The following is a 26,915-nucleotide window of genomic DNA, read 5'->3' on the forward strand; positions in this document are numbered from 1 at the left end:
GCACAGCTGGATTGCGGGCCGCTCCAGCCAGGGCTGGCTCCAGGCACCAGCTTCTCAAGCAGGTGCTTGGGGCGGCCGTTCCGGACAGGGGCGGCAGTTCCAGGTATTCGGCGGCAATTCGGCGGACGGTCCCTCATTCCGCCTGGGAGCGAAGGACCTCCAGCCGAATTGCCCCCGCAGATCGCGATCGCGTCTTTTTTTAGATCGCGATCGCGACTTTTTTTTTTTTTTTTTTTTTTTTTGGTTTTGGCTGCTTGGGGCGGCCAAAACCCTGGAGCCGGCCCTGGCTCCAGCTGTTACTGAAATGTCCCAGCGCTTCTGCTTGCCGGACAGGCTGAGGAAGGCGGAGGCGCCCCTCCTTTCCCGTCACCTCAGTCCGCCCCGCAGCTAGCGCGGGAGAGCCCGGCGCGCCTCCCCCAAGCCGCAGCAGCAGCCCCGCTGTCTTCCGCCTGCTGCTAACATCTGCTGCGGCCGCAGCCTGGGCTCCTGCGCTCTGGCCCGGGAACTTCCCACCCCCCAGCCAGGCTCAGAGCCGCTCGCTGCCGGGAAGGCGGGGTCACCGTCCCTCGGCTGCTCCGGCTCCGCTGTAACTTTACGCGCCTGGTTCCCCCCGGGAGGGGAAGCGGGAGCCCGGCCTGCCCCAGCCGTGGGGAGCACCTCGGGGCTGCGAAGCGAACGGGCTTTCCCCTGCGGGGCGGCCTCGCCCGCCAGCTACACACCGTTTGCGAGGCGGGACTCGGCGCCCCAAACTTTCGCACAGGCTCGCCCCGCTGGGCGCGCCGCGGCTCGGAGCTGGCGGGCTCGTGACGGATCGTGTCCAAAGCTGCCGAGCCGAGAGGCGGCAGCAGCAACTTCTGCCGCCCACCCCTGGGCCCCGGCTGGCGGCGGGGGAGGACTGAGCGGAGGAGGGGCGCGCTGGGGCTCGGTCCGGGTATTCGCCACTGCGAGCGCTGGCTGCCCCCTGGGGACTCCGGCTGGCCCGGCGCGGCGCGGGACCAGCAAAGGTCGCCGGTGAAAGGAAGCCCGGACTAGAGGGACCCCGCGGGGAGGCCCCAAAGCCATGGGGTGCTGCGCTCAGCCAAATGGCCGCAAAGGTAAAGCGGGACTGGTTTGTCCGTGTGCAAGCCCGCTGCTACCGGGCCAGGGACAGGGCACTTCAGAGTCCTCGTTGTGCTCCGAGAAGCCTTAGTGAGTATTCAGGGGCTGGTGTAAACCCGGCTCGGGCCCGGGGAGTAATAGATCTAATGAAGTGAACAACACACACCAATCACATGCCTTTCTGGGGAAGCGGCTGGCACAGAATTATCATCCACGTCAGTGTGAACTAATACTTCCTTGGGAGCTGCTGCTACGCTCATTGATACCGACTGCGGGGGCCGGTGCCCTGTTGGTCTAGGCAAGAGGTTCTCAACCCGGGTATGCAGAAGTGGGGGGAGGAGGGGAGAGGGGGTGGTACAGCAACTCATCTAGATAGCTGCCTAGTTTTACAACAGGCTACATACAAAGCACTAATGAAGTCAGTACAAACTAAAATTTCATACAATGACTTGTTTATACTGCTCTATATACTATATGCTGAAATGTAAGTCCAATATTTATATTTCAATCGATTTATTTTATAATTGTATGTTAAAAATGAGAAAGGAAGCAATTTTTTCAGTAACAGGGTGCTGTATTTGTATTTTTATGTGAGGTGAAACTTGGGGTATGCAAGAGAAATCAGACTCCTGAAAGGGGTACAGTAGTCTGGAAAGGTTGAGAACCACTGCTGTCTACATTTTTGGGCACAATATGTACAGTTCATGGCCAAATGTTGCAAAAACAATTGCATAACTTAGGCTCCACAGTCTGTATCTGTGCTGAATGCGCCTTGAAAACTTATTAATAAATGTAATTAATAATGAATATTCTGTGCCAGGTGTTGCACCGGAATGGCATGGAACTTTTGTTTGTTTGCTTTATTAGCCACACATTTGTAATTGTAACTTGTCATCTGGAGAAGATGTATGTACATATTTACAGGATAGCTTGTAGGAATTATACTGCTGCTTGTGCTTCAGCTCTATGCACCACATCTGTCACTCCATTGAAATAAATGAAACCAGGAATGGACAGGGTAAATGTGGGGGGGGGGGTAGGGAAGGGAGGGTGCATGTGGGCCTGATTCTGCTCTCATCTGCATCAGTTTCACACCAGTGCAATGTCACTGACTACTCCTATCTCATGTAGGTGCAAGCGGGAGGAGGATCAGAGCAGTGAATTCAAAATCGTAGGTCTTTTTTGTAGTTAGTGAAAGATATCAAGAGTTTTCCTTCAAGATGGAGATGCCATGTTCTTGTCAGTGGTGTATTGCTGGAGATTTCTGACAGGAATACTGGATGTTTTTTTTAAATTAATTTGAGGAGAACTGTTAGGCTCGTAAAAATGAAGAACTGGTTTTACTGGCTGTGGTCAGGCATTCCGATTACTCCAAACTCATTCTGCTAATGCACTTCCAGTCTGACCTGCAGCACTCATGTCTTACTGTTCCAGTCCTAGGCCTTTTTATGAGCAGCAACAGTTAATCATGCCAAATTCTAAGTGGTATTGTAATGGGGAACCAAAATTTACTAAGGAGTTGGCTGAGCCATTCAAATTTGTTTTTTATCAATAGATTTTAGGTCTCTGCAGATGAAAGGCTAGTGCATTAATCTATAGTAGCACTTAGCTTCCTAGTATATTTATTCTTGTTAAACTCAAGACCAGTTTTTCCTAGTAGAGGTAAAAAATGTTAAGTGCCAATCTAGCCAGAAGAACATTTTCCCCCTTGAGAAAAGGAGTTAGTTAGTGAACTCTTCTTTTTCTATGCTGCAAACCTGATCACCTTATCCCACAGAAAAACACATGAATTGGGCCATGGAGCATAAAATTACCCATGACGTTCCACATAATAGGCCAGATCCTTGGCTGATGTATATCACCATTGTTTCATTTACTTTCATGAAGTAACACTGATTTACACCAGTTGAGGATCTGGTCCACAGAGGTTTCCCTAAATTATTCCAGAGGCTGGGGTTTGCCCTCCTGTGTAATGAACAGAGGGTTCTACACATATATCATGAGGTCTGTGCATAGGCGCTGAGCCTTCAGCCTGGCTCTGTAGCCCCATGATCCCTTTAGGATTCTAGGTAGCACAGCTTTATTGGAACCATGCTGCGGGAGCTTCTTCCATCAGCAGCTACTGATAGCCCCTTCCCCCCGCCCATGAATGGCGATTTCAAGGTCTAGAGAGAGACAGTGAAAAAATTCTTTCAGCTTCAAGCTACATTAACTGTTTTACAGATTCCCATGAGTCTTGGAGAACGCAATACATGCCCAGCCTCTCTCCACTTGAGGATCTCTGACTTTGTAGAGAGGAGGAGGGGGAAGAAAAAATGGCAACATGGGTCTCAGAGTAGGGGTGTTGGAACTAGCGGTGCTGGGGGTGTGGTAGCACCACCTAGCTTGAAGTGGCTTCCATCATGTACAGGGTTTACAGTTTTGTTCAATGACTTTCAGCACCTCCACCATAAAAATCGTTCCAATGCTGCTGTCTCAGAGGATGATTAGGCCCCTTGTAATTGTAAATCAAGAGTGAAAACACTGAGATGAGAATTATTATTGCAGATTATTTTAAAGAGAAAATAGGCCAACATTTTCAAAAGCACTTGAGTGATTTAGAAGCTTCAGTCCAATTGAAAAGCAGTGGGACTTACACTTCTAAGTTTATTAAGTGCTTTAGAAAATTTGACCCTTGATGTGCTGGGTATTGTGCAAGACAAAACAATAAGACCATCCCTGCTGCAAGGAGTTTTCCATCCAAAAACAGATGCATAAAAGAAGATGCACTGGAAGACCCAGTTAACTTAGTGTAGGTTTGTAATGGTTTCTCCCCTCTTATATAGTGCTGGGGTAGAGTGTAGATAGTGTGTGTATATATGTCATATGGTTTTGCACAAATTACGATATTGCCTTTCTGATCACAATAGCACCTCTGAGGTTGAAATATATTTTTTTCAAAACACATATGAATCAAAACTTCAAAAACTGAACATCTGAGCAAAATTTCTCGCTGCTTGTACCTGCAACTGATCTGAAGAAACAAAGCCTGTTTCTCTTCCCACTTATACAGGAACTGCTTACTAGTGGAACTCCATTGACTTAGAGGGAGTTACTTTTGTTTTATACCAGTGTTTCTGAAAGTAGAATTAGGCCCAATGTCTTTCAAAGTAACTGGTGTCTAATTAAAAAAAAAATTTCTTTACCTGCAGTTCTCCAAAACTGTATTTTTCAAGTTTACCACATTGAGCTAAATCACTTCAGGTACCATCAGGGGCAGATACTATGTTCCATTGTATAATGTAACAAGAAAATGAGTGACAGCATAACGTGCTAAGCCTCAGTGTATTAAGTGGTACATTTGAACAACAGGCTGATATCAAAATTTTCAGATGCAAATGTTCTTTTACATAGTTCTCCTGCTATCAGGAGAAATTCTGAGCAAGTGTCAAACTCAGGTCATTGTGGGTATTTAGAAGATGTCAACAGTTAAAGACAGCATGAATTGTGTGAAATTACTGCTAAGAATGGGTAGTAGAGGATTTGCTACAGTGAAATCATGAAACCAAGCTGTTTAAATTATGAACTAAATATAAGCAGCTAAAGGGATGTGCTTATTACATAACACTTCCACGGTTACTGTACTTTGTAATTAACATTTTAATTTACTTTTTTTTTCTTTGTAGGGAGGAATGTTCCCCCTGGTCCTCACATATACGTGGCTGCACACTCGATTGAAACATAGTTAAAGAGGATACTAAAGCTTGGAACACTGTTTGTGGGTTCTAGGAGGATGGAGGAAAAGAACTACTCTTGTGTATCCAGTCAGTCATGGTGTCCCTTGAGCAAAGCTTTCTAGAACACTTTCCCAAGGAAAGAAGATAAAGCAAAGTTCAAAAGGTAGGTTTAGACTGAACGTTGATTTGAGCAATGTTGTTGACTCAGCAGGTATAAGTTGGAGTGGTGAGGATTTCAACACGTATGCGGAATAATAGCCCTGAAGTATCTGATCCACAGGTAAGGTTCAGACCAAAGAGTCCATAAGGAACTCAGTAGTAATGTGAGCTGCTTCATGCTGACAGAGAACTTGGGGGGTAACTAGCTGAGGGTGGCTGGTGACTCACTATGTTTCCCCTTCCATTGCAGCTTAGCAGGGAAGCATCATCCTCTCTTCTTCTAATGCCCTCTGCAAACACTCCCCAGTTCTGGCCATGTTAGCCTAATTTTCACCTTCATGTCCCATGGAAAGCACATCAGGTGCTCTCACATCAGGTTATGTTTAGTTAGGAGTCCAAATATGGATTTAGATGCTTAACTCTTAGGCAACTATCTCTTTACTTATCCTTAGGCCATATACTTATTTTTCCCCCTCCTGCTAGGTTCCGCATTTCTGGCCCCCAGCTGGCATGACACAGTAATTTGGGGAAGAAATTTGCCTACTGAATCTTGGGTATTGCACCTGAGAGGTCCCAAACAAATAACATCACAGGGGACCGGACCTAAACTTTGCTTGAGGGGAAGGATGGTCTGGTGGTTAGAGCAGTATCCTAGGACTCAGGAGACCTACATTCATTTCCCTGCTCTTCCACAGACTTCCTGTGTGACCTTGGGCAAGTCACTTAGTTTCTCTGTGCCTCAGTTCCCATCAGTAAAATAGTGATAATAGTTCTTCCCTCCCTCACAAGGTGTTGTGAGGATAAATATATTCAAAAGCATCAGGCAATCAGATACTATGGTGATTTGGGCCATATAAATACCTAAGACGGATGGAAAAGAACATACAGGAAGTTTAAAGAACATGCAGACAGCTAGGACTGAGAGACAGACAGACAAGTAAAATAGTTAACATTGGGTGCATCTGGTACTGTAGGAAAAGAGAAATAAGTCTGTGAATCACAGACAGTGAACGAACCTATGCTTACTGCTGATATAAAGTGTTAGCATGTAGAGCTAGAACTAAGTCACGTATGGCACCCATAAGAGACAACCACAGTTAATCTTAGATAAATTAGCAATTTCCCTGTGTCCTTTCTCAAAGGTAAGATTTAAACTAATCGAAAGTAAGGTCAGAAAGTCCAGTCCAACTACTGGAGTGTTCCACTAGACTCCAAATACTGCTGAATGGTTAGAAGCAAAAGCAGAAATAAGATGCCTCTTCTCTGCTTTGTATGTGTTTCTGGAGAGCTATGGCACATGGGAGATTTTACAATTTGTTCCTTAAGGCACCATACAACTGTTAAACCTGCAAGAGCTTAAAACTGGGCAAGGATAATGAATGGATCATTCAAGCATGCCCCAGTCTAAAACTAAGGCACTACAACAGGCCACGTTTGACATATGGAGCCCCACAGGTAGAGGCCCGACAAACAGCATGTAAATAGTAGACATATGTCCCTCCATTGAAGCTCTCCGCCAATCACAGAAAGCATATGCAGTGCATTAGAAGAACTGAATAAGAAGATGGATGATACACTACAAAGCAGGTGACAATAGGACCAGATACTACTTTTTAGACAGCTACTATCATGGGGAAAACTCAAGTTGGTAAACCAGAAAAATCAAGCAACTCTTATTTTATTTATTTAGATTTAACACCAATACAAAAATACTCATACAGAAGCTCCGAGGCCACTAATAATAATTATACTTGCAATGACCACTCAGGAGCATTAAACGCTAATATACAAATAAATTAACTCCGCCAGCTAGCAGCATTAAATAATCAAATGGAGATAAACATGTTCCTCAGCGAACCAATTAAAAAAAAAAACACTTGGAAAAGCCAATCACCACCTCTCCCTTCCATTCCAGGAACATATTCTCATCCTTCCTCTATCAAATAGTTTAATTTGGAGGGAGCAGAAAGAGACCCAGAGGCAAGAATCTGCCTTATTCTGCAGTACTGTTAATGGAAATAAGTCAACAGATTGCATTGTTGGGGGAACAAGTGTGTATTAAGCAACCTGAGATTGCTGGATCTGCTAACTGTGGTCAGAAGGGAGAGTTCATGACATTTGTTGAAGTGTGGGTGCCTGGGGCTTGGTCATAGAGTTATTATTTAGATTATAGTAGTACCCAAAATGTATTAGGCTTTTCCAAACAAAGACCAACAGAAGGTAGAGGAATGAGATGCCACATACAAAGGATCAGGGTGACCTTGGGTACAGCTTATTAGTTGCAAGTCAGTGTTTAAATTCATTTAATTTTAATGTTAAACATATTGAGGCACCTGCCCTCGTCAACTTCCTCATCTCCACCTCCCTTCCACACCATTCCCTTGCTTCAGTTCCAGTGTCCTAACTCTTGTCCTCCTCCTCCTCATGTTTCCTTCTCCTCACTTAAATGAGCAGTTCACTCACATGAGCCCAGTTCCTGCAGAACATCTGCAGAAAGGCTTCTCTGTAAGGGAAGAAGGATGATGTGGTGGAATTGGCACCTACCCTCCTCTTCTTTTGTGACTTAAAGCCTGGATACCTGGCCTGCCTCCCCTTCTTTCACAGAAATGGAGACTGAATTGCACCATGGTAATGTTCTTAGAGGATGGTGAATTTCAGATAGTGATGAGGAGAGAATTCTGCCGTACAGAGGGTTCAGGTTTTCCAAGAGTCCAGATTTCTGCAGCAGCTTGTATTACATGCTGCTCCACCATTGGCCAGAATAACCACTCTGAACCAGATATAAGATTGGATATGTGGATGGAGAGATGAGTCTGAAAGAGAGATACAGCAACCAGCTATCAATCTGGCATGCCACCAAAACCAGAGTTACCTCACGTGTGACCACACCTGCCAAGATCAGTGGGACCTCCAGATTGCTGGTAATAAAAGCCAAAAGCAAGTTTATGTAGATGGTGACATGAGGGAAGTAGTTCCTGGATTTTGTGTTCTGTATTTCAAGTACTTAGAACTCAGGCTCTAACTTAGGTGCAAGAGACAGTGTGGAAGCTTCCACAGGAAAGACTGGCAGAGTGCAGGGCAAGAGTCTTGGGGGGGCGGGGGGTTACTTGACCTACCAATCTCCAGCTGAGAACCACCTCCTCCCCTGGCCTGCAGTCCTGTTGCAACCCACTTCCCCCTATTGCTAGTTCAGGAAGCAGCTAGACGCAGCTGCTTGTGTGGGAAATAGGCAAGAAACAGTACTGAGCACAGAATGGCCTAATGCAGGAAGGAGTTACCCAGAAGAGGTAGGAGGCGGTCCTCTGTTCTTGTGTACAGTCAATGTATCTACAAGTTGGTGGTGCGTGAAAAGGTCATTGGCATCTCTCTAATTTTCACAAGGAGCCTCGGATTTGCTGTTACTTTGTGTACACACAGTTTATGGTAACAATGTAATAATAGGCAGGAGCTGAAGTAAAACATTACAATCTCCCAACAACACAAATGCTCCCTATGTAAATCGTTAGTCTTAATCAAATGAAATCATGCCTATGTCTGGGTCTTCAGATATAGTCTATGGGCTTGTGGTGTGGCTATGTTTACTATCCTCCTCTGGTTATTTAAGTCCATAAATGTGTATAGTTCATTTGAAGCCCAATTTAAGCCTTTCTTGCCCTGCAACCCAGCTGAAATAGCAATGCTGTCACTGAGCTGGTCAAGACAATCTGCGGCCCAAGGCAAAACTTCAGTGTGCTGCCCCTCCTAGAACAGACGTTCGGGGTGGGAGGATATGTTGAGCCATCTGTTGGTTCGGTGGTGCCTAGTTTGTCTATAGCTAGAGTGACCCGTGCAAAGCCCTTCTGTTCTTGATTAATGCTGAAATGCACCTGCAATCTTGGCTCTGCAATTCCAGGCTCTGTTGCTGCCCTTAGCAATGTCAAGACAGGTTTCAGAGTAGCAGCCGTGTTAATCTGTATCCGCAAAAATAACAGGAGTACTTGTGGCACCTTAGAGACTAACAAATTTATTAGAGCATAAGCTTTCGTGGGCTACAACCCACTTCTTCGGATGCATAAGATTGGATATGTGTCAAGACAGTGAGCCTCATTCAGAACTTGTGCACCAGTTTTATGCCACTTAACTCCACTGACCTCCCAGGAGTTATTCTCCAGTTACAATGTTGGGAGGTCAGAAGCCAATCTAGTGCTCCTAATTGCCAGAGCCCTCACAAGTAGCTCCAAGAACTTAGATACCATTGTGATAGGCCCTATGCATTGATTAGATAGCTAGCGTACAAAGAATGCATGAAAAAGGAAGAAAATAAGGTAGTGATATTTTTCCTGAGTAGCCTATAAACAGAAACCAAACTTAAAATCTCTACAGAGAGATAACTCTAACCACAATAGGGACACCCATTATCTTCTAGTTGCCATGAAATGTTCCTAGATATCATGTAATAACTCCATGCAGTACAGTGGAATTTCCATCTCACATAGCAGGATCTCGTAGTATAGTGTATGCTAGCTTATAAGGTTTCTCATGCACTGTAGTCAATAACACTATCTTCTGTTCACAAACTATGCGCCAAATTCTTTTCAGATATATGGTTCCCTTAACTTAATTAAGAGCTGGATGCTTGCTGCAGAACATAGTTATTCCACCTGGATTTTATCTGGGATACCAGGATTAACACACACATTCTTTAAAATGTCAAGTGGGACTTTTACTGGCCACCAATGGCCAAGACGTAAGGTTTATGGTTCCTCTGAATTAACAGATGTCAGCGGAACCCCTGGCCCCTCCCAGCTGAACCCCTTCCAGCGATACCTATGTTCTAATTTTAGTTTGATTTTCCAAATCATCAGCTGCGCACTCTAGACTAGAGATTTGCTGTCAGGCAAAACAGCTATAATTGACCTCTGTGGTCTGCAAGTGGGCGCTCAGAGTCGATAGCATTTAGTTATACACCCTGGACTCAATTCTGCTCTCAGTTACACTAGTGAAGCCCAGCTGCATGGGGGCAGAATTTGCCCCCCCCCCCCCAATGCTTATGAGTGGATTCATTTTTTGTTAAATGTGTACTTGGAAGAATCTTGAGCTGCGTTCATGGCTCTATGAATGGGGAACGCTCAATATCCTTTCGATCAGCAGTGTCCAACGTTTGTAGCATGACAGTAGAACTTATTACTTCAAAGAAGTCAAGAGACCACAATCCACCCTTAGGGGTGACAGATTCTCTGCCTTGTTTCACTCCCTTTGTGCCTCTCAGGCTGAGGAACAGCAGGGGAGGGACAGTAGCTGTTCAGAGTGCTCCCACCTCCCATCAGGATCCTGGCTGTAGTGGAAACAGTGGGAGGCACTCGGAGAGATGAGACCCCCGAATGCATTCAAATACTTCCATTTAGAAATCACAGGGCATGGCTCTGGGAACACACGCTGAACTCCTAGTCAAATACACATTTTCTTCTTAATCCAATTGTCTCTGAAGGCCATGATTTAGAGCCTGGAGGATACAACAGATTTCATCTCTGATAAGCTGCAGATACGCACGTGTCAAACAAAAACATCTTCAGATGAACTGCCCTGGATTTGAACATTCTAACCATAAAATGTCAGTGTGTCTGGGGAGGGGCAACCAAGACTGTTCGGTGTTATCAGAGCTGTCTGCTCTCGGTGGGCAGTGGGGTGGAGAATCCCACTAGGTTTGTCAAGGGGGCAGGATTGAGCCTGTGACGGGTTGGATCACAGAAACCCCCTTGGGAGCTGCCACCCGATGTGCCAAGACTACCCCTGCTTCTGTTTTCCCTGCCAGCTTAGGGCTCCAGCACCCTGTCTTGCTGAGCCAGCCACTCCTGTCTGGCTCCAACACAGACTCAGGGTCTGAATCACTTGTCCCAAAACTGCAAGTTTACCCAAAAACAGCTCACAGGAGTGTGCTTGTCTTTAGCACTCAGATGCCCAACTCCCAATGGGGTCTAAACCCAGATAAATCCGTTTTACCCTGCATAAAGCTTATGCAGGGCAAACTCATAAATTGTTCGCCCTCTATAACACTGATAGAGAGATATGCACAGCTGTTTGCTCCCCCAGGTATTAATACATACTCTGAGTAAATTACTAAATAAAAAGTGATTTTATTAAATACAGACAGTAGGATTTAAGTGGTTCAAAGTAGTAACAGACAGAACAAAGTAAGTCACAAGCAAAATAAAATAAAATGCGCAAATCTATGCCCAATCAAACTAAATACAGATAATTTCCTCACCAGTTCCAGAATGCTCCCTTTTACAGGCTAATCTCCCTTTAGCCTGGGTCCAGCAATCTCTCACACCCCTGTAGTTACTGTCTTTTGTTTCAGTTTCCTTCAAGCATCCTGGGGGGTTGGAGAGGTTCCTTCTTTAGCCAGCTGAAGACAAAATGGAGGGGTCTCCCCCAGGTTTAAATAGACTCTCTCTTGTGGGAGGAGACCCCCCTCCTCCCTCCTATGCAAAGTCCAGCTCCAAGATGGAGTTTTGGAGTCACCTGGGCAAGTCACATGCCCCTGCATGACTCAGTCTTTACAGGCCGACGCCATTGTCCACATGGTATCTTGCATGTCTCCAGGAAGACTTCTTATGTGGATCGGAGCATTCCAAGATGCATTGTTCCCCAAGTGTTTCCCGATCAGGTACTTAACCTGGCAAATTCCTTCCTAAAGAAGCTGACCAAATGCCTCACCAAGCTTACTTAGAAATCAAGCAAGCATATAGCCCATATTCTTAACCTCAAGTAGAAAATGGTATATATGTACAAAGGATTAATAGATATAGTAGACCATGTCACAGGCAGCACAAAACATATTTCAGTTATATCATACATACATTTGTAAACACCCACCCATAAAGCCTTATGGGGTACGCTGTCACAGAGCCCCCTACAGAAAGTGTAGGGGAGCTGTTCCCCTAGAGCCAGTGGATCATCTAATATCCATATAAGATCTTGGGGGAGAGCCACACAGAAGTCCTGTGCTGCCACTCCAGATCCAGAGCCCCTGTCCTCCTACTGGGTTGCTGACATTGGAAACTCCCCCACCCATTGCTGCTTTGAGAACTCCTTTGGAAGTGTATGTGATGTGGGGAGGAGGCGGTTTTATTTCCCAGCATAAAAGGCGACTGAGGCTGTTTTAGCTGGATTTGTTGTTGCTGGGTTGAGGGAATGATGTGTTCCGTTGGCCCTCCCTTTCTAGATTCTTCCCCACAAGCAGTGCTCTGGATCCATGGAGGGTCCTTCCACAGGGTCCAAAGGATCGGAGCAAGGCTTCAGTGAAAGTTGTTGACTCCCGCTCTCGCAGAATGGGAGAGATCAGCATACAGAGAGTCCTCTCTGTGCTTTGATCTTTGAAGATCCTATTGTGACAGAATCTGACTGGCCACCCACAAAGGGATATTTGGAGAAGCTTGCGGGGTAGGCTGTGCTAGGCACATGGTACTGTATTTAAAGAGCTGTGACTCGGTTGAGTCACTGCAGTGATTATCATACTTTAACTTTATTTAGCATATTTCTCCAGAAGAATCTCAAGAGCAGGTTTCTGTTTACACTGTGCAGTGCCTTGTCTGGGGTTTCTCAAGTTAGTGGGTTGGTCTATAGACTAGTTTGCTAGATGGGGCTCTGTATCTCTCAGTAGGATTTCAACACCTTCTGCATTGTTGTATTAACTCTTAGCTCAGTAAAATAATCATTGTTTGTCCTGCCTCCATGGCTCTGTCTACACTGTTTTTTTGGGGTTTTTTTGTCCCAATGTAACTACATGAGTGCAAACTCACAGTATAGATGCACTGCACTGCTATAAGTCAGGGGGGTCACTCTGTGTGACTTACCCAGGTGAATTACTGGGGTAAGATGTACAGGTGTAAGCCCTGTTTTGCACTGGTGTGCAAATAGCTGGGGTTTGCTCAGGTCTAACTACATCAGTGTTGCTACAGTGGTGCCGACTTCTGTAGTCTGCCCAAGTTGGTGACTGCCGAGGAACAATCACTGCTAAGGAAGGACATGATCCTGTTCTTGGACTGGATTTACAGCAGTGAAATTCCACTGACTTCGTTGGAGCAGCTCCTGATTTACTCCAGCATGAGATGTGTCTGGCTAGTATCCTACAGACAAAAAAAGGGGGGTGGCTTGGGGGTGCTAGATTGTGAGTTTAAGGTGTGTCCTTCCTTGTGGGGGTTATGATGCAGCTGCACTGCAGGGGGAGCCCCTAGGGAACTGCAAAATTCCTCCACAGCCTCTGGAGGAGTGCATGGTGGAGCGGCAGTCCACCACCAATTTGAAGGGCATAGTGTGTATCCAGCTCAACATCGATGTCTGTACTGAGAGGAGCAGGCTCCACCTTCTTTGGGTTGGCTACAGCCACTTGGGTTAGCCTGGAGCATCCCTACATTCAGGGAGTGCAAGGACAGTAACTGTAGTTGACCCCTGTTGTAACAACACAAGGAAGAGAGAGGCTCCTCCGGTCTCTCTCTCTCCTCCCTTACCCACTTACACAAGGCGATCACAAACTGCCCAGATTATTTGTGGTTGTCATATTTATAAAGCTGCTCAAACCTGTGTCTTGCAAAAAACCCACAGGAACAGAGGAGGATGCAGCTGTGAATCCATCTAGACTGGTCTATAAGTGGCCAAACCCACATGCAGAAAATAGCATAATAGGTCATGTGAAATAAGATGCCTGTTGGTGGTTTCTGCTCTGAAAATCTGGCAGTTAGTGGTCAGCACATACCTTGAAACACGCTGGTTCATATGCCCTTTCCATACTTGTATCCTGTCTCATGTAACTGTGGATGTTCTCATTAGCCAGATAAATACCTAAGCCTACAAAGCTGCTGAGCTCTTGGCCTCTATGATACAACATATAATGATCCTGTCACAAGGTTAGAAAGTGTTTCCTCAATCAGTTTTAAATGTGTTGCTTATCAGTTTTATGGTGTTCTTGCATTATGTGGAAAGGTAAATTTACCTTTTCTCATTACTATCTACACTGCTAGCAAGTCCCCGCTCTAACTTAGACAGGCTGGATAGTCAGTGCAGAGTAGTGAGGGCTACAAGATGTAATAAGCCTTCACTGAGTCCTTAAGGACTATCCTTAGGCAGGTAGATGAATTACTACACCTACCAGGTGGCATAACCTTGGCGGGACCCAATAAGATGGAGCCTTCAAAAGAAGGTGGTGACTCCCACCTCCTTTCCTACCATAACAATCCTACATAAGGGGGGAAAAAATATTGACCCTGCATGCAATACATAAGGAAAATGGAACTTAATAAGAGGAATGGTATAAGCACCTGAGATGTTATTAGGCACAGCCAGAGATTGGATTAGATAATGAGAGGCCCAGGAGAAGGGTAAACTTGGGCATTTCTATTCTATTCTGTATAGATTCTTATACCACTCTCATCATCATAGGATCTGAGCACCTTCCAGTAGCGCATTAAGTGTCATGACTAAGACTACAATTTTGTCACGGGGGTCGTGGAAGTCATGGAATCCGTGACTTCGAAAGACCTCCGTGACTTGAGCTGCAGGGTCCTCCCTCAGCAGCAGGGAGCTGTGAGGTATACCTACCATCTGAGGCAGTGGGGCCCCCAAGCTCCAAGCCACCATGGACAGTGGGGGTAGCCCACAGCTCCCTGCCACTGCAAACAGCAGAGGGGGTACCCCGCAGCTCCCTGCCCCGCTGCGGATGGCAGAGGGACCCTTGCAGCTCCCTGCTGCCGCTGGGGGCAGGGGGATCCTGCAGCTCTGAGCTGTGGGTGGAGGGGGGCTAATGGCTTCATGCCCAGGTTTATCCCATTGCTGTAAACCAGATGGGAAGTGATGAAAGTGTGTCTAACTGAGGCCAGCTCATCATCCACCAGGATGGGACAGGGTCTCCTAGCCAACAGGAGATGGTAGAAAGCATTTCTCGCAGATGCTGCTATGTGAGAGCTTAATGTCAGCGAAGAATCCAACAGCACTCTTAAGCTATTGACTGAATTGACCAATTGGGTGTGTGTGCCTTCAGTCAAAGGAGTCTGCACCTTGGCTGCAAACTCTTAAAAGTGCTTTCCTCTGCCCACCAGCAGGGCTCAGCTTCAGCCAGTTGTTCTTCATCCATGAGCTGATCTCATCCAAGCATTGGGCCATCTTGGTGGTAGTGGTGTGGTCATATATGGTGGAGAATAGGTAGAGTTGTCTCATCTTCATATTGTTGGCACTTGAGTCCATGTAGTCTGACCAGTTCATCACTGGCCATGGGTAGATGCTGACTAGGACCAGAGAGAGAATTTATCCTTGTGGAACCCCATAAATGAAGAGTCTAGTCATGGAGGTTCAATTTCCTATCACTATTCTTTGAATGCACCCCTCCAGGAAGGACTCAGACGATTTCAGTGCATTAACCTGGACCCCTGCCACCTCTCTGAGGCAGGATAGCAGTATCTCAGGTCAAGAATGTTGAATGCTGCAGAGATGTCCAGGAGGATGAGAATGGATGTCTGCCCTCTAGCCATTGTCAGGAGAAGATTATCCATCAGTGCCACTAAAACTGTTTTTGTCCCAGATCCTGGCCTGAATCCAGATTGTGCCAGGTCTAAGATATTGACTTCAGTCAGGAGAGTTTGTAGTTGGCCTTTGACTAGCATCTCTATGAGCTAGCTCAGGAATGGAAGATTTGAGATACTGGGTGGTAGTTGGCTAGAACTAATGCATTTGGGTTGGTTTCTTCAGTGTTGATAACACTACTGCATGTTTGAAGGAACAGTTCCTTAATTGAATTAGACCTTACCTTAGACCTTAGTCCATCCCATGCTTTGCTGCACATTGGACTCTGGTATTAAGTGGTGGTTTGCATTTATTCCGGAGACTGGGCTCTGTGCTTTCAAACAAGTACCTTCAGCATGTATAGCCCTCCCTAATTGGCTTTCAAATGACAAATACCAAAGGCGTCTTGCTGCCACGACCACTGCCCCCACATTATTCTCACTACCACTATAACCACCACCCCATAACAAATCCTAATACAAACAATACTGTATACTCTAATAAAACCCAATGGCCAAGGCCCTTACACCTTAGTAATCCCTATGGGATGGTGCCAATACTGCAGCAGCAATTTAAAACATTTACAAAGGCCAACCATATAATAAAAAATTAAAGCAACTAAAAAAGGCCACAGGTCTTATTATTAAAGCACAGTTAACCCAAGTACATGCTGGGGTTAGTAAATTACATGTTATTTCTGCCCTTAGCTCAATAACCCAAAAGCTGTTAACAAAAATAGTATTCAATATCACTAAGGCCAAAAAAAAAATTGCAGTGGAATCTAGCATGTTTTTTTTAAAAGAAGGGATTGTTCTGGATGACCAGCTTATGGCCATTCAAAGTAATGTCCAGCATCAGGCGTGGCCTACTGCCCTTACAGTGCTTCAGAAATGCCATCTAATTTGTGGCTATAGAAACGTACCTAAAAGATTTTCTGGATGGAAGTGCAGACGTTCGCAGTGCTCCTTCCAAGCATACGGGCCGGTTAAAAGGGTGTGGGCTTCTACATACCAAATCCTGCCGGGTCCATAAAAAAATGCACATGGAATTAAATAATTCACCAAAACATTAAAAAAATAAACTACCTAGTATGCCTAATCAATTTATAATCAATGCTCCTAAAATAACACCTAACATTTAAATAAAAATAAAAAATCAATGGACACTCTGGCCATTAAAACCCCCACAACTTCAGTGTGTACATAAACTAAAGCCCGAAAAAGTTGTCACTGTTCATAACAACGTTTGTTAAAAAAATATAAAACAAAAAACTACTCTAACAGAACACCTGCTTTTCCAAGCTAATAGTAGCTTTGTGTATATTAAGGCCACCACTTTGCAAGACATACATTTTAATCTCACCACTGCTGCAGGAAACAATATCATTTATTGGCCTGCAAATAAAATTCTACAAACAGCCCTTAGGTTCCAAATACCCTTTAATTGGACTGTCTTTGCACCTAATCATTCCAATATTTGCCTTTACTCCTACCAAAGGTTCAAAAAATGTCTAAATTACAAGGGCAAATTCATATGCTCCAAAATATATATCAAATTAAAAACTATGCTTTTCTTACAGCCTATAAAGTGTCTATATACTAAATATAATGTATTGTGTTCTGTGACTAAAGTTGTACAGCAACCCCATTATATTATTACAATAAAAATGTTAATGCTTTTATTGTTGTTGTTTAGTTTAAAGTTAAGTTATTGTTATTGTAAAAAATGTACTAATAGCACCTTCCATGTTCATACTAACCATGCTTTGTCATTGTATTTAATTAAACCCCCAAAAGTTATACTGTACCATGTAAGCTAAAGTCAAAAATACAAAGTTTAATAAAAATAAAAGTTTAAAATTAATAGTTGTGCTAAACGCACAAAATTGGGGAGTGTGGAAGTTGGGAAAAGAGCAGACATCTTAGTCTTCCAGGCAGAGCAAGAGTCAGGCTAACTAACAGCTAATAACACGAGACTTCCAAGCAGGGCCAGGGTGAGTGGAAAAGAACTGTAAAAGATGCTGGTTTTCAACCTTGTGTTAAATAAAAATAAAATGCAAAGTGTAGCAAAAATTGCTTAAAAAAAGGAATATGTATAAACAAAATGCTGTTGTTGATCATTACTGTATGTCACAAAAGGTATAAATGCCTGCCTTAATTGTTTATCTGACGGAGACCTGCCTTGGGAGTGGAACCCCTGCCCATGAGTACTCTCCCCTTGCAAGTGTTAAAAAAAATAAAGCTGCCTCTGGCATGTTGCAACCAACCTCAAAGTAAGAACTTGTTTTTCTCCCACAGCCCTAATATTGTGTAATAAGTGCATCTGAATTATTTGCACCCTCAATAAATGTCACTTGGACTGAATATATGGTTGCACCTGCAGAGCAGGTACATGGATATCTAAGTGACTAATCGTACCCACTTATAATTGTGTCCACAATTTTATCCTTCGCAGTTTTTTGCATTTGTAAAATCATGAGTGCAAAAACAGAGTCTAGTTAAGCCTGGGCTGAAAATGTGCACCAAAGGACCCATTTTGCCCTCACATAAACTCACACTGAATTTAATGGGAGGTTTGCTCCTATAATTGAAATCCAGATTAGAGGCACAAAGGGATGGACACTTGGGTTCAGCTATACTGGTGCAGGAACTGACCTGAGGAGGGAGGAAATAGTGGCTGTAAGCCCTCTACACACCAGGCCCCAATCCTGGAGCTAACTGGAGGTTGTTTTGGACTCTAGGATAATGTAGAGCAGCTCTAAGGCTAAGTTGCTACAGAATTATAGGACATTAGGAGTTGTTACACCAGCTCCTTTCACCCACCCACCTCTAGCCTGCCTATGACATGGAGTGCTGGGGATAGAAGTATAGAGACAGTTACACTGGCTTTATGCCACCTATGGATTCCCCTAATCCTGAGGCCAGATATTGTGTTCAAAAGCTATTCTAAAATCATCTTATTTCATTGTAGGTACCTATATAGTTATTAGTGTATTAATCAACCCATTCTGAGGCTGAGGTGCTCCTAATCTTGTAGCAGTTTTGTAAACCAAGAATAGAAGAGTACTTCCTCTGCACATTTCCTGAAGAAGGCTTTGCCACAGCAGTTTGCAGTGTAGCCTTTTCTGACTGTTCAGTTCCATATATTTCAAATTCAACAAAACATATGACCATAAGGTAGCAAAGCTGTCTTCTGCCCTTTCCCTTCCTATTAACCACACACCCATACAGCGGTAGCGAAACAGTTCCTTTTAGGGAGAAAACATTGCAGACTGCTCTATGCATGAGCAGTTCCATTAAGAGGGAAAATGGAGTTATAACTAAGACCGCACCTGGATGCAGACTCCTGACTCATTTTAATCCAGTAATAGACACAATGCTCTTCACACTCTGCTGCTGAAAGCAAAAAACACATGGAGAAAGGATCATTGTTTCACTTTCATTGCAATAAAACCTAAGTTTGAAATCTGTTACATAGCAGATGGCTTTTAATATGCTGTTGCACATCCAAGACCTTGGCAGTTCCTTTGCAGCAGTCTCCCAGAGCTCCAGGAGGCAGAAGGGTGCATTGTGTGCTCCCCTCCATTGCTGCCAGGGCTATGACCCAGTCTCACCGCCACTTCCTTTGCAGCAGTTGCTGCCACCATGCAGGAGCAGCCCTTACCCCTCAAGGGAGGGCAAGGTCTTCTGTGCCAGGATCAGCCATACCTGGAGGTGATGGGGGGAAGTGCCTTTCCCCTCCTCCCCCCTTGTACACCCACACATTGGCCAGCCCCAATGCTATCGATAAAGAGGATGCTCTGTCTGATTTTTAAAGCACTGGTTTTAATTCTTTATTTTTAATTTTAAAAAGCAATATTTAAAATATCTGAACGAAATCAATATCCACTATTAACTGACCTGTAGAGAAATAACTATATGGTTCTGATCCTGCTTCCACTGAATTCAATAGGATTTTAGCTAAGGGGCTAAATTCAGCCCCACCCCCTAGTAGCACAGAGATGAAAAGTGCACTTCTGCAACACCCCCAGGGACTGCTGCTGGTTTCTTCCTTGGGGGAGCACAAGTGGAGATGAAAGGGAGTTGGCAAATCAACCATGTCATACAGACACCCTTACTCAGGGTGAATAGTATCTTACTCTGCAAAGTGTTCCATTGACTTCACTGGGCTAATTCAGCATGAAGAATGGGTTGGTGCAAACAAGGCTGGCAAAATCTAGCCCTGAACTAACATGCTTATGATTTGCTGCTACTAAGTGAGGTTTAATATAAGAAAATAATAAAGAGTTTTCCATGCCCTATCTTTCTGCTATCATTGTTATTAAGCTGTAGCCAAATCAATGCAGTTTTGTTTCTGGCAGAAGCTGGAATTATCTTTATTGTAGCCTTCCATGATTAAAATCTCACTATATTGCTATCTTCCTACAGAATGAAGAGATATAAGTGTCCCTTCAAGTATCCCATGAGACAAAAGATCCTGATCTTGTTTTTAGCAGTGTGGCTGTTTGCACTTCTGAAACTCCTCAATGTTGAAAGACTCTTATTCCCTCAAAAAGGTATTTATTTAGTTGAGCACTTCTTAAGCACTTCTTCTTATGTTAAAAACAAATACTCCCATCTTAGAAACGACTTCCAGTATGAAATTAACTGTTCGTGTATATACGAACAAGAACCCAGTGAAATTGGCAAGAGTTTAGAGATAAGAAGAAAAGACATCATTGATTTAGAAGATGAAGACGTTATAGCTATGACCCGCGATTGTCAGGTGTATCGTACACTTAGAGGATACCACCTAAAGCCTGTTTCCTTGGAGGAGGAAAGTTTCCCATTAGCCTACTCTTTGGTTGTTCACAAAGATGCAATAATGGTTGAAAGACTCATACACACAATATACAGCCGTCAAAATATTTACTGCATCCATTATGACCAAAAGTCTGCTAATACTTTCAAATGTGCTATGGACAATTTAGCTAAGTGCTTCCCCAATGTTTTCATTGCATCTAAATTGGAGACCGTGGAATATGCACACATTTCTAGGCTCCAAGCAGATTTTAATTGTTTGTCTGACTTGATGAGGTCGTCGGTTCCATGGAAGTATGTTATTAATTTGTGTGGTCAAGACTTTCCTTTGAGGTCAAACTTTGAATTGGTATCTGATTTGAAGAAACTCAATGGAGGAAACATGCTGGAGACTGTAAAGCCAAGTAGCAGCAAAAGGGAACGATTCACATATCATTATGAACTTAAGAGTGTGCCTTATAAATACATGCAGATGCCTGTAAAAACCAACATTTCGAAAGATCCACCACCTCATAACATTGAGGTTTTTGTAGGCAGTGCCTATTTTGTTTTAAGTCGGGCATTCATCCAATATACCTTTGAAAAATCTCTTCCTAAAGATTTTTTTGAATGGTCCAAGGATACTTATTCTCCAGATGAACATTTCTGGGCAACCCTTGCACGTGTGCCTGGAATTCCTGGGGAGATTTCAAGGTCAGCTCACGATGTAACAGACCTGCAAAGCAAGACTCGCCTGGTGAAATGGAATTACCTGGAGGACCACTTGTATCCTCCTTGTACTGGTACCCATATTCGCAGTGTGTGCATCTATGGAGCTGCAGAATTAAGGTGGCTTATAAATTATGGACACTGGTTTGCCAATAAATTTGACTCCAAAGTGGACCCTGTTTTAATAAAATGCTTGGCAGAAAAACTTGCCAAACAACAGAAGGAATGGGTTGATTTGTCTTCCGAAAGCTCCTTCATGCACAGAAGTTCTGCAGATGTTTCACTATAGCAGTACACTACACTCAGTAGTCAGTGTTATCCAGAGTCTGACGCTCCATTGCCTTGGGGTGTAAAATGCTACCAAATCAGAATGCTCCTTCTGCACAAGTGTAAAGGACTACACAAGGTGCAATGGAGAATCAGAATGCAATGGAGAGTCAGCCCCCAGATGTGATGTTATATGTCATGCCCTTTAAGGATCATTGTATAATTCACCAAAACAACACTGTGTCCTTAATATCTTTCAAGGTGATTCTTATAAAAATCAGCTCCACTTTTGAATGTTTTTTGGGGGGGCTGTGGCACTATTTGTGGTAATGGAATGCTTCAAATTGAGCCTGCCTGTGCAATAGCTAGGATAATTCCTCATGTCTGTTCTCCTTATTCCCCTCTTCTTCTTTAAAAGATTTGAAACATAGGAAGGAAGATGTCCAGGTATGCTACCTCAGGAAAGCTGGAAGGAAAAAACCCGAAACTAAAATGAGTCTAAAGAGAAAGTCTGATGACCACTGAGCCATAGGGCTGATCCTGTGATCCCTCCACTCCCAGTCAGTGGGAGATGATGGTGCTTAGCCATTTGCAGGATTGGACCCATAACAATGATTTTTGCAATGTGAATATGATTGGATGATATAAGAGAAGAGAGATCCTGGAACCTTGCCCACTGCATTGGAAGTACCAGTGTTCTCACCTAGCTGTCTGTCTCTGTATTTAGTTTTCCCCTCTATTAATGTTATGCTTCCATACACTTTTCTGTACCTGTGAATTTTGTGATGGTTGATAGAGGCAGCATTACACATGGCAGTTCTTTTGAAGTCTGTATGTATTCACCGGAAATGACAGCTTTCAGAGCTCTACCTAACAGAAATCAGTGCCAGAAAATGTATTATTCTAGTTCAGTTGCCATCTCTTCCATTAGAAACATCCTCCTGCAAAAGCACAGTCATTCAGGTCAGGGACACCATTTTAGGATGGTGCACTGGGTCTATGTAGATACAGTAGGTAACACATGCAGCTTTTAATTAGCATTCAGCAGTTTGGTGTTACATTAAAATACAAAGTATTGACAAGTCCAGATTTTGTCCTAGCCACAGGCCCAGATCCTGAGTTGGGGCTGAGGTGCACTCAGTGCAGCTCAGGAGGGGGCTGTGCAGAAGTGGCTTTATGCCACCTTTGTGCTTCCCTGGTCCTGGGCTGATCTGTGCCAGGCCAGGCTCCCACTTCAACTTAGAACCCACTTGCTTCAAATTGCTCTGGCTGCCAGTGCCCCCAAAGGCTATCTTAGTAGCCGTGGATCTTGGGGCATGATGGAGCCCTCGCCATCCCCCTTCTCTCAGCTATGCCCCCTACACTGGGGGCCAGGAGAGGTGGTGGTGTAGGAGTTTCTACAGCAGCTGTTGTAACCCCCAAGTCCCGCTATGCAGGGGGAAGTCATCTGAGCCCTGGATCTGTGACCAGAATAGCTTTGTACTGTCCCAATACAGCCCAGGATCTGGCTCGCAGTGTTCAATAACAGTATTGCTCTTGTCTTTATCTATCCATAAACTGCTGCAGTAATACCATGCCCTGTTGTCTCATTTACAGACAGGACCAGAACTACCCTTGATGCACAGTACTCATGGAAAGTGTTTAGCTGATTACATAAAATTGTGACTCAAACTGACAGGATTGAGAACATACTTAATTTGAGCAAGTTATTCAGTCTTAGCTTTAGCACATAGGGCAGCCATGGACTAGTCACTAGTGGTTTAAGAATGGCACTGAGGGTCAGGAGTCATGGGCTTTCCTCCCAAATCTGCCACCAACTTGCTGTGTAAAGTCACTTAACTTCTGTGCCTCAATTGCCCCGTCTGTAACATGGGAATAATGCTGTTCAACCACCTTTGTAAAGCACTTAGAGATCTATGGCTGACGAGTCTATTGTGGTTAAAACGATAGATTATAACAACTTCTTCTCACCAAAGCTATTTATGAAGTCTCTATAAATGCATGGAACACAAATTCCCTTGCTGTTCTCACATAAATAGTAATATATTTTAAAAACTAAATGCAATTTAGGCTGGTAGCCTGCCATTACTCCTTTGGTGCTGTTCTGGTTTATCATGATAATATGGTGTATGGGGACTTTCTAGAATGGGAAGTATTGATCGTATTTACAGAGTTGTGCATTACCATGTTCACACTTGGGAACTCCAGAATACATTGAATTATGCTGTTATATAAAAGGCTGTTAGGGTGTCAGAGGGTCAAACTTAGGCCTTGTCTACACAAGACAACTTGCACCAGTTTAACTAAATCAGTTTAAAAACACATCTTAAGTTAAGCCACTATGAGTCTGTGTGAACAAGGCCTTATATACTTCCTAGACCATGGAAAATAAGGGAATGTAGAAGTGATGCTGTCTGCTGAGTTAGTGTCCCTGGGCCCCCATCACGCTACACGTTAGTGTGAAATATTTGTTTGAAGTGAAGTACAAGGTGTGCCCAGTCACAGCACTGCGAATTGTAAATACCCTGATGAATAGCTGTTCTTTTTGATGATATAATCCAAAGCTCTTCTACCTTGTGGCATGACGGTCTACAAAATGTTTTCAAATACAGTCTATCCCCAAAATTTAAGATTATTTTTCCCCCTCACTTGTAAAATTTAACATTGGCTATACATAGATGTATAACACACACACAGTATGTATGTATACATGCAATGTAGAGACCGATGGCATAGTTCTGCGATAAATTATGAACAAAAAATCACAATCATTATGCATCTTTGAGGTCATCACCTGCCCCTGCCTCTCATCCATCCCTCTCTCTCTCTCTCTGTTGGGACTTGTTTGAAATGACTGGTATGACCCACCTGTGGCTTTGCCATTCATGAGAAATGTGGCCATACCAAACATATGCTGAGATAAGTATACAATTTAGCGTGGGCAGAAACTTAGCATACAAACAATCAGGTATTCTACTTCAATGGGGAATTTTTGCTTATTGAGGCCAGAAACTTCCCCCACACCCTCCACAAAAGCCTTCTATATAAGTTCTTGTCCATAGCATTTTCAAATGGAAAATATATTTGCATTATTAGATGGCCTCCCATACTTCCATCCCATTAAATACAAGGTACCTGTTCATGATCCCATTACACCTCCTGTGCACAGCTCCAGTAGCACAAAGCAGGTGGAAAAGCAGTTTATCTGGCCAGCTGGGGATTTTCCCAGAGAAGGCAACATGGCAGAGATATTACCAGCAGAAAGAGGGCATGAACACTGCAGAACATTGCTGCGGTTCCTGGCTGCCAGAGTAGCCTTTGCAGACAACACAACTTAGAGCAATGCTCAAGTTGCTACTTGGACCTTCCAAGCTGTGCTGTGGCAGAAGAATTAGTCCCCGGGATCAGGCCAAAGATATTTTTAGTGGCTGGAAATGGGGGAGGTTGACAAAAGTGGTAACTATGTTCTAAGAAGCATTTTTTAAGGAAGAGGAAAAAATGACCAGTTTAGGAGACCAAGCAAACCTTCTTGGTAGAGGGCAGTACTTGCCGAGTGCCTCGTTGACTTTGTTCAGGATTTGCCAGAGATTTCATCAAAGGACATTATTGTGAATGCCACAATAAAGCTGATTTGAATGTGACAACATCTAAAATTGTATTGTCTCCTCTCTCTACTATAGTTATGATTCGTATACACAATAATTAAAGTACACATTAATTCACTTGAGAAATATGCATATTTGGTAGGTGTGGTCATCTGTCCATCCCCAACTCCTCTGTGTCTCTATCATACACACAGTTAATCAGAGGCAGCTATTTATTTAGTAACTGCTCCTTTTAACGGTAGAGCAGTTGAATAAGTATGATACATATGAGAGTCCGAAACAAGACCCTGCATCCAGACACCCTAAATCCTGGGCAAGTTTGGATCCAAAATTTGCAGCCCAAGCTCATCTCTGTTGTTTCATAGCATTATTGCTCAGCAACTACAACTCAAGGTATTTACACATTCTTTATCCACTGTTACCCTGCACTGTCTCCATCTCAGAGTTAAGAATGTGAAAATCCATGGATTGATGATATAAAAGAAGATACACATCACTGGTGAGTCAACGGTGCCCTGCTACTGACAACCCCCAAATGAGTATGCAGTAGTATGGACTCTCCTCCTAGCTAGTTGCTGAACCTGCGTGCAACAACTCCTCCTCTCTGCTAAACCAGTGATCTAACCCTACCTCCCAGCTGCCAAACCTGTTCACAGTCACACCCTTTACCGGTGCTCAGATCCAACCCCAACTTACCAAATCCACCCATGAGACTCACCCCACAAAAGACTCCCTGAAATTGAGAGGTCAGAGAAACAGGGGAAAATGTGAAGGAAAAAACAAAAAAAATCACAGAAAATAGAGAATTTCATGGCTTTGGTGGGAATTTACTTGGCTCATTGAAAGGGGATTTCTGGAGCTTGGCAGACAAATGAATCTGCAGGTCACTTTGGCCCCAGTCCTACAATGACTGAGGCACGTACTTAACTTTAAGTAGAATGGAACTTCTCACGTACTTAAAAGTTAAGCACATAACTCTTTGCAGGATTAGTGTCTCCCAGAGCCCAAATGTTGGTGTCATGGAAGTCCATGGCAAAACTCTCATTAATGCCAATGGAAGCAAGCTTTGGTACTAAGGGTCCCAAGCTGATTAATTTCCAATGAAGTCAATGGAAAGATTGATATTGACAGCAAGGGGAATTAGATTGGGCCTTTAAAAGTTTAGCCAGCAGATTGATCAATTTTGAAAAATAGTCACAGACAACACTTGTGTAACTTGTCATGCTTATAAATGGATTGGGGTGAGAGCGGGAGGGAGATTGCCAATTTGAATGTGTGGTTCTCACTGTTCATATTTTCTTTCATGTTGGAATAAAAGGATTTTAAAAGGAAGATTAGGAAATATAGAAAATGATCATACAGTCTATATTTGCAATCAAAAAAAAGTCTCGGTTGAGAATTTCTATGACTGCTGTATCATTAGCTTGTGTCATTTAAATCAGAATGTGGACCCATGAGAAAAGCAAAATGCAGGAGATGAAAATGGTGAGTAGATGGTATCTTACTGTGAATTAGCAGTGTGACCTTGATTGTTAAGTACAGGGATAGCATTTGTTGATGTTTTTGTAGAATTTAAATAGCTCTTGAAGGTAATGATTTTTGTTTATGTGAAAATGATGGTTTCCTTTTTTTTTTCAGAATAATGTAGTTAATGTGTATTTTATTCTAGTATCTACTGAAAATATTCCTTTGCTTTTTGTATTTCAAGTGAATAATTTTACACTCCTTTCTAAAGCTTTCCAAAAACGTTTGATTTCAATTGGAGACACCTTTTTGCAGACACTGCTGCTATGTTTGTTTCCTCAAATCAATTTTTCCATTCAGTTGTATTTTACAGGATTGCACTTTATATTGCTCTCGATGAAAGATCAAGTGGGCTTTGAGATCGCTCCTTTAATGAATGGCAGTAAGTGGATGCAGTATTCATAGTCTTAAATACGCATTCCCTTTGCAGAGGTCAATCCATCAATAATACATGCTGGAAATGTTATGCTGTACAATCATCTCAGAGGCATTGCAAGGGATAGGTC

General features: G+C 43.6%; 1 protein-coding gene across 1 annotated transcript; it reads left to right on the forward strand.

Moving 5' to 3' along the window:
- The first annotated feature begins 592 nt into the window (after nucleotides 1-592).
- On the forward strand, nucleotides 593-26,915 carry GCNT4 (glucosaminyl (N-acetyl) transferase 4). Its single transcript, XM_024194131.3, has 3 exons — nucleotides 593-1,094; nucleotides 4,764-4,977; nucleotides 19,934-26,915. The coding sequence occupies exon 3, from the start codon at nucleotides 19,935-19,937 to the stop codon at nucleotides 21,300-21,302; it is 1,368 nt and encodes a 455-aa protein (XP_024049899.1). The 5' UTR covers nucleotides 593-1,094; nucleotides 4,764-4,977; nucleotide 19,934; the 3' UTR covers nucleotides 21,303-26,915.

This window comes from Terrapene carolina, unplaced genomic scaffold, assembly GCF_002925995.2.
Source record: "Terrapene carolina triunguis isolate 2854851 unplaced genomic scaffold, T_m_triunguis-2.0 Scaffold69, whole genome shotgun sequence".
In the NCBI taxonomy this organism is placed as follows: domain Eukaryota; kingdom Metazoa; phylum Chordata; order Testudines; family Emydidae; genus Terrapene; species Terrapene triunguis.

Bases quoted from the DNA above. Each gene is read 5' to 3' on its own strand.
- GCNT4 (XM_024194131.3), top strand. From the start codon at position 19,935: ATGAAGAGATATAAGTGTCCCTTCAAGTATCCCATGAGACAAAAGATC.